General features: G+C 58.3%; 1 protein-coding gene across 2 annotated transcripts; it reads right to left on the bottom strand.

The window, feature by feature from the left end:
• Positions 1 to 415: 415 nt before the first annotated feature.
• Positions 416 to 6,842, bottom strand: LOC120235443. 2 transcript variants are annotated; one of them, XM_039237772.1, is made up of 5 exons: positions 6,754 to 6,842; positions 5,557 to 5,638; positions 3,623 to 3,787; positions 2,829 to 2,960; positions 416 to 665 (listed from the first exon to the last, which is right to left on the bottom strand). In XM_039237772.1, the coding sequence occupies exons 2-5, from the start codon at positions 5,636 to 5,638 to the stop codon at positions 529 to 531; spliced, it is 516 nt and encodes a 171-aa protein (XP_039093703.1). In that variant the 5' UTR covers positions 6,754 to 6,842; the 3' UTR covers positions 416 to 528. The 2 variants fall into 2 exon arrangements, with proteins under 2 accessions (XP_039093703.1, XP_039093702.1); XM_039237771.1 differs by having other exon boundaries at positions 6,677 to 6,800.
• Between the last annotated feature and the right edge of the window lie 4,964 nt (positions 6,843 to 11,806).

The raw sequence follows: 11,806 nt of genomic DNA, 5'->3' as shown, positions 1-11,806 counted from the left end.
CCTTCCTCTCTTTCCTAAGACCACATACCTGTTAAGACTAAGCCCTAGTTCCTACTCCTCCAGGAAGCCCTCCCTGACTAGCTGGACTCTGGGCCCCTGGAAGGTGGCCTATTCCTCTCCTTCCCTCACTACACTGCTTGATTTTATTTAATTGTTAATGTTTATTTAGTTTTGTGAGAGAGAAAGAGAGCATGAGCAGGGGAGGGGCAGAGAGAGAGAGACACAGAATCGGAAGCAGGTTCCAGGCTCCGAGCTGTCAGCGCAGAGCCCGATGTGGGGCTCGAACTCACGAACCACGAGATCATGGCCTGAGCCGAAGGCGGACGCTTAAGCACTGAGCCAGCCGCGCGCCCCTACACCGCTTGACTTTAGATATAATGAAGGGTTTGCGGCCAGTAAAGACGGCGGCGGAGACTGCAGGCAGAAGAGAACAGACCAGCTTTATTGGGATTGAGAGGAGCGAAGGGCCCTCTGCGGGCCCGAGGCCAGGGTGGAGCTCAGGGAGAGCAGCCAGGATGCCCGGATGCGTCACTTCTTCCACTCCTTCTTCTCATAGTCCCACCGGGAGGCCAGGCCTTGCACGGGGTTGCCCTTCATGTCCAGGACGCGCTGGAGCTGCCGCGCCTTCCACTCATCCGTCAGGGTGACGGGCTTCTGCGGGAACACTGCGGGGAAGGCACGGGGTGCGGACGGGGGGGGGGGGCTCAGGACCCTGACTGCCCCACCCCACCTCCACTCTGTCCCCCTGAGCCGGGGTCTCCAGCTGCAGGATTAGGGGCTGAGAAGCCCTTCCACCCTGTCTGCCCCCCCCCTCCCCCACCAGACTTCCTCCTGAAGCTTCACTCCGGGACCCCCGGGTTCTGGTCCCAGCTCTGCCTCGGACTCGCTGTGGGAATCGGTCCAAGGTCCTTCCCCTTCCTGAGCCTCCGCTTCCTTACTGTGCGGCCCAACGGTACTGGGAACGCGGATTCACAGTTGGCCTGGATCCAAATCCCAACCCCACCCTCGCTTGCTTTGTGACCTTGAACAAGTCACTTCATCTCTCTGAGCCTCAGTTTCCTTCCCTGTCAAGACCAGGTCCTGACTGTTAGGCCTGTGGCGACTGAAGCAACTGGTACAGTGTGGGGCAGATACGAAGTACTTTGTCCGTGGTAGCTATTGTAATTACTGAGCTTGCTCCCCCTGACTGGGGAGGGCCCTGGATCAGACAGCTTCTTTTGTTTCCTGGGGGTGGGGGTGGAGGTAGGAGGTAGGGAAGGGGTGTTAACCGTTTAAATCTGGGGAGGGCAGGGCTCCCGGGTGGCTCAGTCGTCCAGCATGTAACATCGGCTCAGGTCATGATTTCATGATGCAGGAGTTCAAGCCCCACATCAGGTGAACCCTGCTTCTCTCTCTCTCTCCCTCTCTTTCTCTCTGCCCCTCGTGGGATTCTCCCTCTCTCTCTCTCGCTCGCTCTCTCTGCCCTGTGCTCACTTGTACTCTCTCTCTCTCAAAAAATAAATGAATATCTTTTTTAAAAAAAATCTGGGGATGGCAGTACTTAACTCAAAGGCTGAAGCACTCAAAAGGCACTTAGATAGATGCCTTGACACGTGCATCAGGGGAGGTCTGGGGGCAGAGCTCCCTACGCTGCTCCTACCTTACTTCCTGGTCCATCTGCCCCTGAGCCTGGCTCGGCCTCCCTGAGTCACTAGTACTTTCTCTCCCGGTGTGTGGTTAAGAAGGAAAAGATATTTACGGGTACCTGTTAGCACCAAACACTGGGCTAGACTCAATTTTTTCCCAAAGGCTCTCTCCTTTCACCCTCATGCAAAGCAGGGATTCACATCACACTCTTACAGAAGAAGAAAGAAGGCGAGGCCGTCGGAGGTGAGGTCAACCGGGGCAGGGACTGCCCGCTCTTCCCCAACATCCCCTCCACTTCTTCCAGAGCGATGTTTCTCAAACCTGAGCAGGCATCGGAATCCCTCTGGGGAGCTTGTTAAAACACTTATTGCTGGGCTCCACCCTCGGAAGTATCAGACTCGGTAGATCCAGCCTGGGGCTGAGAATTTGCATTTCTAAAAGTTCCCAAGTGATGGATGGTGTTGGTCCTGGGTCTCACACTCTGAGACTCGCTCTTCAGTGGTAATAAACAGCTGGGCACGTGACTGCCCAGCTAAAAACTACATTTCCCAGCTTCCCTCGTGGCTAGAGCCAGTCATGTGATCACTCCTAGCCAACAGGTGGTGAGCAGAAGGGGTGTGTGCAACTTCTGGACCTTAAAGAGGAGTGCATCCTCTCTTTCCTTCTACTTGGGTGGAATGTAGGCTTTAGTGGCTGGAGCCGCAGCAGCCATATTATCAAGAAGAAAGCTTCAAGTTAAGGATGTCAGAGCAACACGAAGGAGCCTGACATTGCAGGGTCTCGATACTCCCCCAGGCCTTTTTTTGAGAGAGGAACAAAACCTGTATCTTGTTTAAGCTCTTGTACGTTGGAGACTCTGTTACAGAAAAGTTGAGGGTTAATAACAGCAACTGGTAACATTACCATTCGTGATTATATGCCAGACGCTGGCTTTCAGCTCTCTCATTCGATCCTCACAAACCCTGTGATGTGGGCACTATTATTTTCATTTTACAGACGAAGGAATTGAGGTCCAGAGAGGCAGAGCCCCTACATTCCAGCGTAGGCAGCTGTGCTATGCCCTTCACCCTACACCTCTTTTCGAAACTTTTCAAAACTCTCCAGACGAGCGCCAGCACAGTCGCTTTGTAAGAGCTTGGCTGGTGGCTCTGACCACAAGGGTAGGGCCCAGGGCTGTAGCAAGGTGAGGGGTTGCCACTCACCGTAGATGCGCTGCCACCAAATCATCAGAGCCGTGAATCCAAAAAAGAAGAAGACGCAGCCCATCACTGTCTTCCACTCATTGGAGCGACGGTTCATCTCCGCGAAGGTCTCATGGAACTGGAGCCGGTACACTGGAGGCAGATGAAGGGTGAGGGGGTAGGGGTCTCGGGTGCATCTCTTCCAAGGACCCGGGACCAAGTCTTGGCCTCAGGGGTCCCCAGCTTCCCCCTCCCTGCAGCAGGTGCTGTCCATTCAGCAAATTCTTATTTGGGGGCACCTTACCTGCCTCTCTGTTCCCTCCCCCCACACCGACTCAGCGATGCCCACACTTTCCTCCTCCTGTATCCTCCCCATGCCATTCCCACTACCAGGCAGCACCCTCCTCCTCATCATTCAAGGCCAGCCAGAGAGTGCCCTCCTCCGGAAGGCCCACCAGGATTCCATGTCTCTCCTTCAGGTCCTCACGACCCGTTGGACACATCTCACCCTGGCCACAAAGCCTCTATTACAGTTATCTGGGTTTGTGTCCGCTCCCCCCACTGGCCTGGAAGCACCTCAAGGGCAGGAACCATCTGGGGAAGTCACTCCCGTACCCCCAGCATCAGCTAGCATCTGGGCGTGCACAAGCGGTTGAACGGATAAAAGAATAAGTGAACAAAGGAATCAACTTCACCCTTCAGGGAGGCATGCAGGTGCCTGGGGGTTTCTGGCTGTCTTGAGTGGGGGCCCTTCTTTTCAAAGTCACCCCCTACCCCAGCCCCCTCTCCCCAGCCAGCCCCACCCTGGTACTTACAGGCCACCTTCTCATCATGGCTTAGCTGGGTCCAGCTGCCCTTCTCTTTCTCCTTCAGGGCCCGCTGCTCAGCAGTGAGCTCTGTGCAGAAGGGCTCGTCAGGCATGGGGTAGGAGCGCTGGGCATGGTAGTTGGTGTAGGGGGGCATCTTCTCCTTGCTGCGGGCTGCAGGCACAACAGAAGAGCTGAGTTCAGGCTGCACCTGGGACATCCCAGCTCTAACCATAATATTGGAAAAGAGGGTGGCTCAGTTGGTTAAGCGTCCTGATTTGGGCTCAGGGTATGATCTCGTAGTTCACGAGTTCGAGACCCACATCGGGCTCTCTGCTGTCAGCACAGAGCCAGCTTCGGATCTTCTGTCTCCCCTCCTCTCTCTCTGCCCCCCCGCTGCTTGCTCTCCCTCTCTCTCAATAATAAACATTTTTTTTTAAAAGGAGGGGTGCATTAATTGAGCACTTACTTTGTGCCTGGAGCCACTCTAAGGCCTTCAGGTGAATTGACCCATTTACTCCACCTCACTCTGAGCCAGGCGAGACTGTTATCTCTCCATTTTACAGACAGAGAAACTGAGCCTATAAGTGACTTGCTGCAACTCACAGAGCCATATGGAGCACAGCAGCCCCTCTGGCTTCAAGCCTTGTGGGAAGAGGTGAGGTAAGGAGGGCATGCCAGGCGAAGGCAATGGGTGGACGAAGGCTGAGTGAGACGGGCCTGACGTGACAGATCAGATGCGCACCTGCTCTGCAAACTGTAAAGCGCTATCTGCGTGCCTCTGACCACCGGTCAAGGGCACGGCTTTGCAGTCAGCCAGGTTTGAACCCCAGTGCTGCCCACTGCAGCTCCAGCGAGCCCCTTGACCTCACTGTGCTTCAGTGTCCGCATCCGGAAAATGGGGGCGATAAGCGCCCACCTCAGGCTGTCATGGGAAGCCTCGAGATGATACACTTGAAAGGCTTAGTGTAGTGCCTGGCGCAAATGCTCCGTAAATTCTTTTTTTTTTTAATGCTTATTTATTTTCATTTTTGAGAGAGACAGAGCACAAGCAGGGGAGGGGCAGAGAGAGAGGGAGACACAGAATCTGAAACAGGCGCTGAGCTGTTAGCACAGAGCCCAATGGGGGGCTCAAACCCACGAACCGTGAGATCATGACCTGAGCTGAAGTCGGATGCTTAACCCACTGAGCCACCCAGGCAACCTGGTAAATTCTACTGCTAGAGGTCGGTTTTGCGGCTGGCTTCCTTTCCTAGAAGCCTTCCCTGATGGCTAAGCTGCCAAGGGCCCCGTGTGGGTGTCCAGGGTGTCTGGAGCAAGGCTGGGCATGAGGGGGACCTCGATAAAGCTTCTGGTTATTGTCACCAGAGGTGCCCACATGGAAGGCATTGGTACCACCTCACCAGAACAGCATTGGAACTGCTTTTGGCTCTTGTAATATCTAGGCCTCCGGGCCTCAGTTTGTTCATCTGAAAAATGGGGAGAAGAACTCAGCATCCACTTCACATGGTTGTTATGAAGACTGAGGGTTTTAATCTGTGTGAAATGTTGATCACAGCATGGGGTGCATCGTAAGGGCTCAATAAACGTTATCTGTTATTCTCCCAAGGGTCAGGAAGGCCCTTCTGCTATATGGAGGAAGTCTCTCCTGCTTTAGGCCTCTTTTTTTTCTGATTAGGGCTGGGAAGGAGGTCCAAGTTCCCTCCAGAACACACCACCTCAGGACACAAAGGCCTTTCTTTGGGTTTAGGGGTCAGGCCCTGAGGAAGCTTGGGGTGGAAGGGGGCCACTATCAAATGAGAGCTCCGTTTCCTGGAGGCACGTGGCCCAGGCCCGAGGAGTGGGATTGTGGGAAACAGTCTAGGGCAGGCCCAGGGCAGCCGGCAGGCGGGAGCCCACCCCTACCCCTGGAGCTGGACAGGGGTGGGGTGTGCGGGTCTTACCGGCGCTTCCTGGGCTGTGCATCTGCCGAATCCCAGGCCCTCCTTTCCTCAACGCCAAGCTCCAAGCAGCTCTGAAGAACATCTGGGCACATGTGCATGAGTGTGCATGCGTGTGTGCGTGTGCGTGTGTGTGAGTCTTGCCCCACATTGCCCCCTGCCCCTACCCTCAGAGCCCAGCCAGAGAAACCCTTTTTCACAGGTGGGGGGGGAGGGGTCCCAGGAGTTCAAGGTCATCTTCATGCCCCTGACCCTTCTGCTTTTGTCTGCGATCCTGATGGGGGGAGATGGGGGTTCTAGACCTTCTAGACATGTGGAGTCCGCCTCCTGGGACCTCAGTGAACCATCTGAGAAGTGGGAAGAGGGCTAACCACCCAGGCAGGGTCCCAGCAGTTGAGGGCTGAGGGCCTGGGCTCTGGTTCCAGCCCCAGCTCTGCTGGGCCAAGCTGGGAAAGCTCCCTGGGCTGTTTGCTCTGCCTCCGGAGGAAACTGGGTGTGAGTCCAGGTGGGGGTGGGGGGAAGGGCAGGTCCTGGGGCTACCTCTCTTCTTCACCGGGCCATCTGCCAAGGTCTCTGCACAGACGGGCTGGCCCCCACCCCTTCCCCCCTAATTGGCTGCCTACGTGCTCACAATGCCTGCTCTGCTGCAGATCTGGCGGGGGGAGGGGACAGGCGGAGCCCAAGCCCCCATTCCCCCAGGGAATCTCGGAGTCTGGCGTCCCGTGGGGGTGGGGAGGGGCTATAGAGGAGGACAAGGACCAAAGTCGGTCAAAAGGAGGAAGAGGAGCACACAACAGAGAAGAAGGGGGTAGCTCACTTCTGGAAAGAAAAAGGGCTCCTCCTCATGCATATGGGGAGAGGGCCACCCAATAGAGAGAAGGAGGGGGTGAACCGTATGTGGTAAGTGAGAGGGCGCCCCCACATCTGGGAAGGAAGGGCTCCTGTCCGTAAGTGGGGAGCCCCCCATATGAAGAGCCCCACATTTGGGGAAAGAGATGGAGCCCCTTATTCGGACAGACGATAATTCCCAAGGGGTCTCAACTCTGAGCTGCAAGGACCCGCCCCCCAACGCCTCCCCGCCCCCCCCCCCCTACTCGATGGCAGGAACCACACCGATCCTCACCGGTGGCGAAAGCAGGGGTCCAAGCGGCCGCATCCCTCACCCGCCGGGCAGCCGAGCTCTCCCACCCACTCACTCACCTCTGGGCTCAGCGCAGCGAGCTAGGTCAGCCTAGCAAGTAACGGAGAACGGGAGACAGAGGGACCAGAGCGCGGGCGCCCGCCCCCAGGCCCGCCCTACGGCCTTTCCCAAGGCCAACCCCTGCGTGGGAACGTCCTGCCTCGGCGGGGCGTGGGAGCGCCCAGCCCGCGTCCCTGGAGGCACCCGGGCCCCCAGCCTGGGGAGGGGGGACGCAGCGTGAGTCCCCGCCTCAATTTCCCCGCCCACGGGGGTCCTGCCTCTGGAGACCCACAGCCGACAGCGCCCATTCCCCAGCTGGCAGTGTGTCCTGGCGCAGCTCTCCGAGTCTGGGAGTCCCAGGAGCGGGCTCACCCCGCCCCCCCGCCCCCCCCACACCTTTGCTCCGTTGCTGTTCTTTGCACTTGGAATGCTCTCTTAAGGACTTTGCGAGACCCAAGTCTTGCCAACTTTCCAGCCCCGGCTCAATGCCTCCTGCTTCGGCAAGCCCACAAGCATCTAGAATCTGGGAGCCGCTCTGTGGTGTACCACCTCGCTCCCATGCCGCCATATGTCCTGTGGGGGTGAAAAAAGCCTCCCTCTGGTGTTCGAATCTTAGCTGTGTGGCCCTTGACAAGTGGTCTAACCTCTTAGGCCTTCTAGCACGAATGTCTGGGTTCCTGTTTTATTCTCTAGAAAAGGGAGCTAATGATAGTACCTACCTAACATGGTTGCTGTGAAGGTTAGCTAAGTCAAGAGAAAAGCATCAGGCACGCTTATTCAAGAATTATTTATTAGTGGGGAGCCTGGGTGGCTCAGTTGGTCAAGCATCCAACTTTGGCCCAGGTCATGATCTCACGGTTGGAGAGTTCTAGCTCCAGGTTGGGCTTCGGCCTGCTTCGGATTCTCTGTCGCCCTCTCTCTAACTGTCCCTCCCTTGCTCACGCTCCCTCTCTCAAAAATAAATATTTAGGAAAAAAAAGAATTATTTGTGAAGATCTATTACAGCTGGTATTTATTGAGTGTCTATTGTTTGCCAAGGTAAATACTTGGGGATATAGAGCCAAACAAAACCAAAAACAGTCCCTGGCCTTTTAGGGCTCACAAACCAGTTCCAAGCAGAGAGAAAGGCCTGTGCAAAGGCCCAGAGGCAGAAAAACACAGGTGTATTCAAAGAACAGAGAGAGGCCATCTTGGCCAGCGTGTGATAGGTAGGGCAGAGAGTTAGGGAGGGGCTAGACTCCCAAGTAGGACCCCAGAGGCATGGCATGGACCTTAGATTTTACTTTAAAGATGGGATGTCACCAGAGGTAAGTAGGGAAGTGATATGGTTACATGGAACAGAGCATGGGTTTAGAGAATGTGGCGTGGGGTTGCTAGAATACTAATAATGGTGGCCTGATGAGTTACTCCTGGGAGCTGGCCCACCCTCTTCCCCATGACCAAGGGAATTCTACGTTGGAGCGACCCCTAAGAGGACCACCCCACCTCTTGGATGCTGACCAGGGTGTCCTGAAGAGTGGCCCTATGGACAAAGGGTAAGGGAACACGGTCCTTCAGGCAACCTAGGGAGGGCATGCCTTAAATCCCGTCAGACCTTTCCAAGGACAAGCAGGCACCGGCTGCACAGGAGCGAGTGGCCATGTGTAGGCTTTGCTGGGGCCATGCTGGTGGCCACACCACGCCATTTCTGGGCCTCAGGTTCCCCATCCCTCACAGGACTTCGCAAGGAAAGGCATTTGGGGAATGTGACCCTCCGTTCTGCCCTCTCCCCCTCCCCTGCCTATGTCGGAAGTCTAGGCACCAAATGTGGGGCGATGCTGTGATGAGGAACATCTGTAGGAGAAGCCGCCCCGGGGCTGGGGATGAGGGGATGGAGGCAGCCCTCCGACGGCTCAGGACTGATATAAGGCAGCGCAATCGCCTGCGGGGCGTCGGTCCTGAACCTGGAAACAGCCAGGCTTCCCTATAAGGTAGGTCACTTAGGGAGCCCCCGGGTGCCGAGGACCAGGAGTCTTCCCTGGGAACCACGGAGGGCCCTAGAGGGGAGGGGCTCGGATGGGGCATTACAGGCTAGTTACTGCGATGGACCCTACGCGGGAATGCAGGGTGAGGTTGCAGAAACTGCGGAGTTGGGGGTGGTGAGCGGAATCTATCCCTTTCCCACTGGCCCCGCCGCTCCGACCCTTCAGTGGCAGCCTACAGAAAGGGGCAGCCCTTACTCATGTTATCAGATCCAGGGAGCCCCCGAGATTCTGCCAAGATACAAAGACCAGAGCCACGGCCCCAGCATCCTGCTGGTAGGACCCCCAACCTCTCTTCCCCCACAGCCTATTCAGGCTTCCGACAGGACCCACCTCGGGGCTCCCAGCCCAGAGGGAATACTGAGGAGGACCTAGGTTTCACGAAGGACCCGAAGGCGAAAGTAGGAAAAGGTGTTGGACAAAACGTCGGGGACTCCCACCCCCAGCCCCTCGGGAGCCCCGGGAGCCGGTTGAACCAGCAGAGATCTGGGACTGGAGGAGCGGGGCGGGAGAGTAGGGTGGTGGGTGTCAGGGAGAGACGGGCGGGGCAATGCACGGGTGGGCGGGGCTTATGCTTAGGGGCGGGGACTGGGAAGGGAAAACTAGGGGTCCGACTAGAGTGGGGCCAGTGGGCGGGCCCGGTGAACAGAGGGGGCGTGGTCAGGATCGGGGGCGAGGCCTACCCCGCTCTCCCATAGGAAGGCAGGCTAATTAATGGCAAGGGCCTGTGCTTCCGGAGCCTGAAGACCCACAGCTGCAGGGGCCAATCCAGAAAGCGCTTCGGCAACTGTGGGCGGAAAGGCCGGGTCAGAACGAACGCCGAAACAGCTGCCACCGAGAAGGCCGCTAATGACAGGTTTTCCAGCCCTGGGGACGATGCCTTGCCTGGATTTCTCTGGGACGGGAAGGGACCGTGGGCCTGGAAGGTGGAGGAAACCTTCTTGGGGCGGGTCTGACCTCTCTGCATAGCGCCAGTCCTAGGGCAGTAGTCCCCGGAGGAGGGGGCGCTGCTCAGGGTGGGGTCCGGCTGGTGGCAGCCCCGGCAGCAACGGCGACCGGTCCCCCACTTTGTACACGAAATGCGCGAAGCTAGCAGTGTTCAGCGGAAGGGGAATTCTTTGCAGAGCTGCAGGGACGACGTTTGGGACCGACTACTCTGGCTGTCACTCATGGTTCCTTAGCCCCGCCCCGGAGGCGTCAATCCTCTCGCCCTGCCTACAAGCGGTCCTTATTCCAGGTCGCGCCGCCTGCCTCGTCACTCATACTACACCACCTACGTCCCGCGTCTCCTCCCTCCTCCCCCGACCTCGAGCTGCCGGTGATCCCCCCCGGCCCCTCGGACGGTCTTTGTGCTCCCCTCCTGCTGGGCTCCACCTGGCTGCCACCCCCCGCGCCATCTGCAGCCCGACCCCGTCCTGTCAGTCATACCCGGCCCTGCCCAGCCTCGCTGGCCTTCCTGACTTACCCTGCCGCTGGCCTCGCCCCTACCCTGAGAGGCTCCTCCCCCATCTCTCAGCCCCCGGCCCCCTGGCCCTATCCGTCCCTCCGGCCCTGCCTTCACAAGCCACACTAGTTCTCTCTGGCCTCCTCCACGGAGACCTCCCCGACTCCCCGGCCCCGCCGGCGCTGTCATCCTGCTGCCGCCTCACGCCCCAGCCGCGCCGCGTCCCTGTCAGTCGCTGAAGCCCCGCCCACAAGGCACCGCCTCCCCGCCCCCACCGTCTCCCTAGACCAGCCCCCGAGGTCCCGCCCAGTCTGTCACTCCGCCCCGCCCCCCCCCCCCCCCCCCCGCTCAGGTCCCGCCCACGCCACGCAGTCGGTCGGCGTGCTGGGCGGAGCAGCGCGCTGACAGCTGCTGCCGCGGTGGCAGAGGAACCGGAGGCGGTCCCCTGACTCGCCGAGCTCCGACCGCGGGAGGGACGCCGAGCAGCCACTCGCCACCGGCGAGAGAAGGGGCGTGAGGGCTCGTCAGAACTCGCGGCAGTGAAACCGCGGGGCCTGGGTCCTCGTCACCACCCGCTCACCTCGGCAGATGTACAGAAACGACACCTTAGCTAGTATCAGGGGCGGTGAAGCTGCCCCCCCCCTCCCGCTGTCCCCTGGGAGGCCCACGTCCAGGATTCTAGTCCCAGCTCCACTCTCTGATGGTTTCATTCCCTCTTCCCTGCCTCCCCTTCTGCCCCCGCCACGGCCTCGGTCTCCACATCTTTACAGTATCAGTCAGACTCCAGCTCTGTTCATGGGCTGTGAGGGTGAATGCCCTGGTCTGGGCAGAGATTCTCCCAGAGGCGCCCACACCAGTGACGTATCAGCCAAGCTATGGATGGCTCTACGGGTAGGGTGGGCGACCCTCGGAGGAGAGCAGCAGCGTCCCCACCAGGAGCTAGTCCAACCTGACAAAGGGGTAAGGCGGTGGGATCCTGGAGGTTCGGGGGTCAAGTCAGCCCTGGGGTAGACACAGATCCCTCCACACCCTGCCCTGGGGCTCCACGCTAACCCGGAAAAGTTTGCAGCTGACTGCTCCGAGCCTTCCAGGGCCTTCTGCTCCATCGGCCAAAGGGGGTTCACAGAGCAGGGGGAGGTACCTGGCCAAACCCCAGAACCCGGGACACAACTGGCTCATAGGAATGGCCATATGGCCCCCTGATGTGGCCCAGGCATTTGTGGGGACCTCATGGCCTCCTTGAACCTTCGCTAGCACCCACTGGCCTCCTGGTAAACTCCTGAGCCTGATATTCCGGGTCCCCCTGCCACACTCTCCAGCACAGCTCCCTTATCACCCTCTCCTCTGACGGGTCCCGGCCATGCTGCCCGTTAGCTCTCGGGACACACTCTGTCCTTGCCCATGGCAGGGCCTTTGTCACCGCTCTGCCTTCTGCTGAAATGCTCTTCTCTCTAGAGCAAGACACCGTTTATTCCCACCCGCATGTTTCCGGGTGAGAAAGTTTTACTGGCCCAACACCCCCACCTAGGCCACAGTCTACAAAAAAGTTTGTCAGTATTTGTGGCCTCAACAAAAGCTCCAAGTCCCCATGCTTTTTCCAATGTGACC

This window comes from Hyaena hyaena, unplaced genomic scaffold (assembly GCF_003009895.1).
Source record: "Hyaena hyaena isolate Hyena2069 unplaced genomic scaffold, ASM300989v1 scaffold_131, whole genome shotgun sequence".
Lineage (NCBI taxonomy): Eukaryota > Metazoa > Chordata > Mammalia > Carnivora > Hyaenidae > Hyaena > Hyaena hyaena.
Note: the sequence above shows the minus strand (reverse complement) of the source record. Positions and strands in the feature narration are given on the sequence as shown.

Bases quoted from the DNA above. Each gene is read 5' to 3' on its own strand.
- LOC120235443 (XM_039237771.1), bottom strand. From the start codon at position 6,709: ATGCGGCCGCTTGGACCCCTGCTTTCGCCACCG. The intron at 3,788-5,556 runs GTAAGACCCGCA...TTGTGCCTGCAG, and splicing joins GCACAGCCCAGGAAGCGCCG to CCCGCAGCAAGGAGAAGATG. The intron at 666-2,828 runs GTGAGTGGCAAC...CCTTCCCCGCAG, and splicing joins TTGGTGGCAGCGCATCTACG to TGTTCCCGCAGAAGCCCGTC.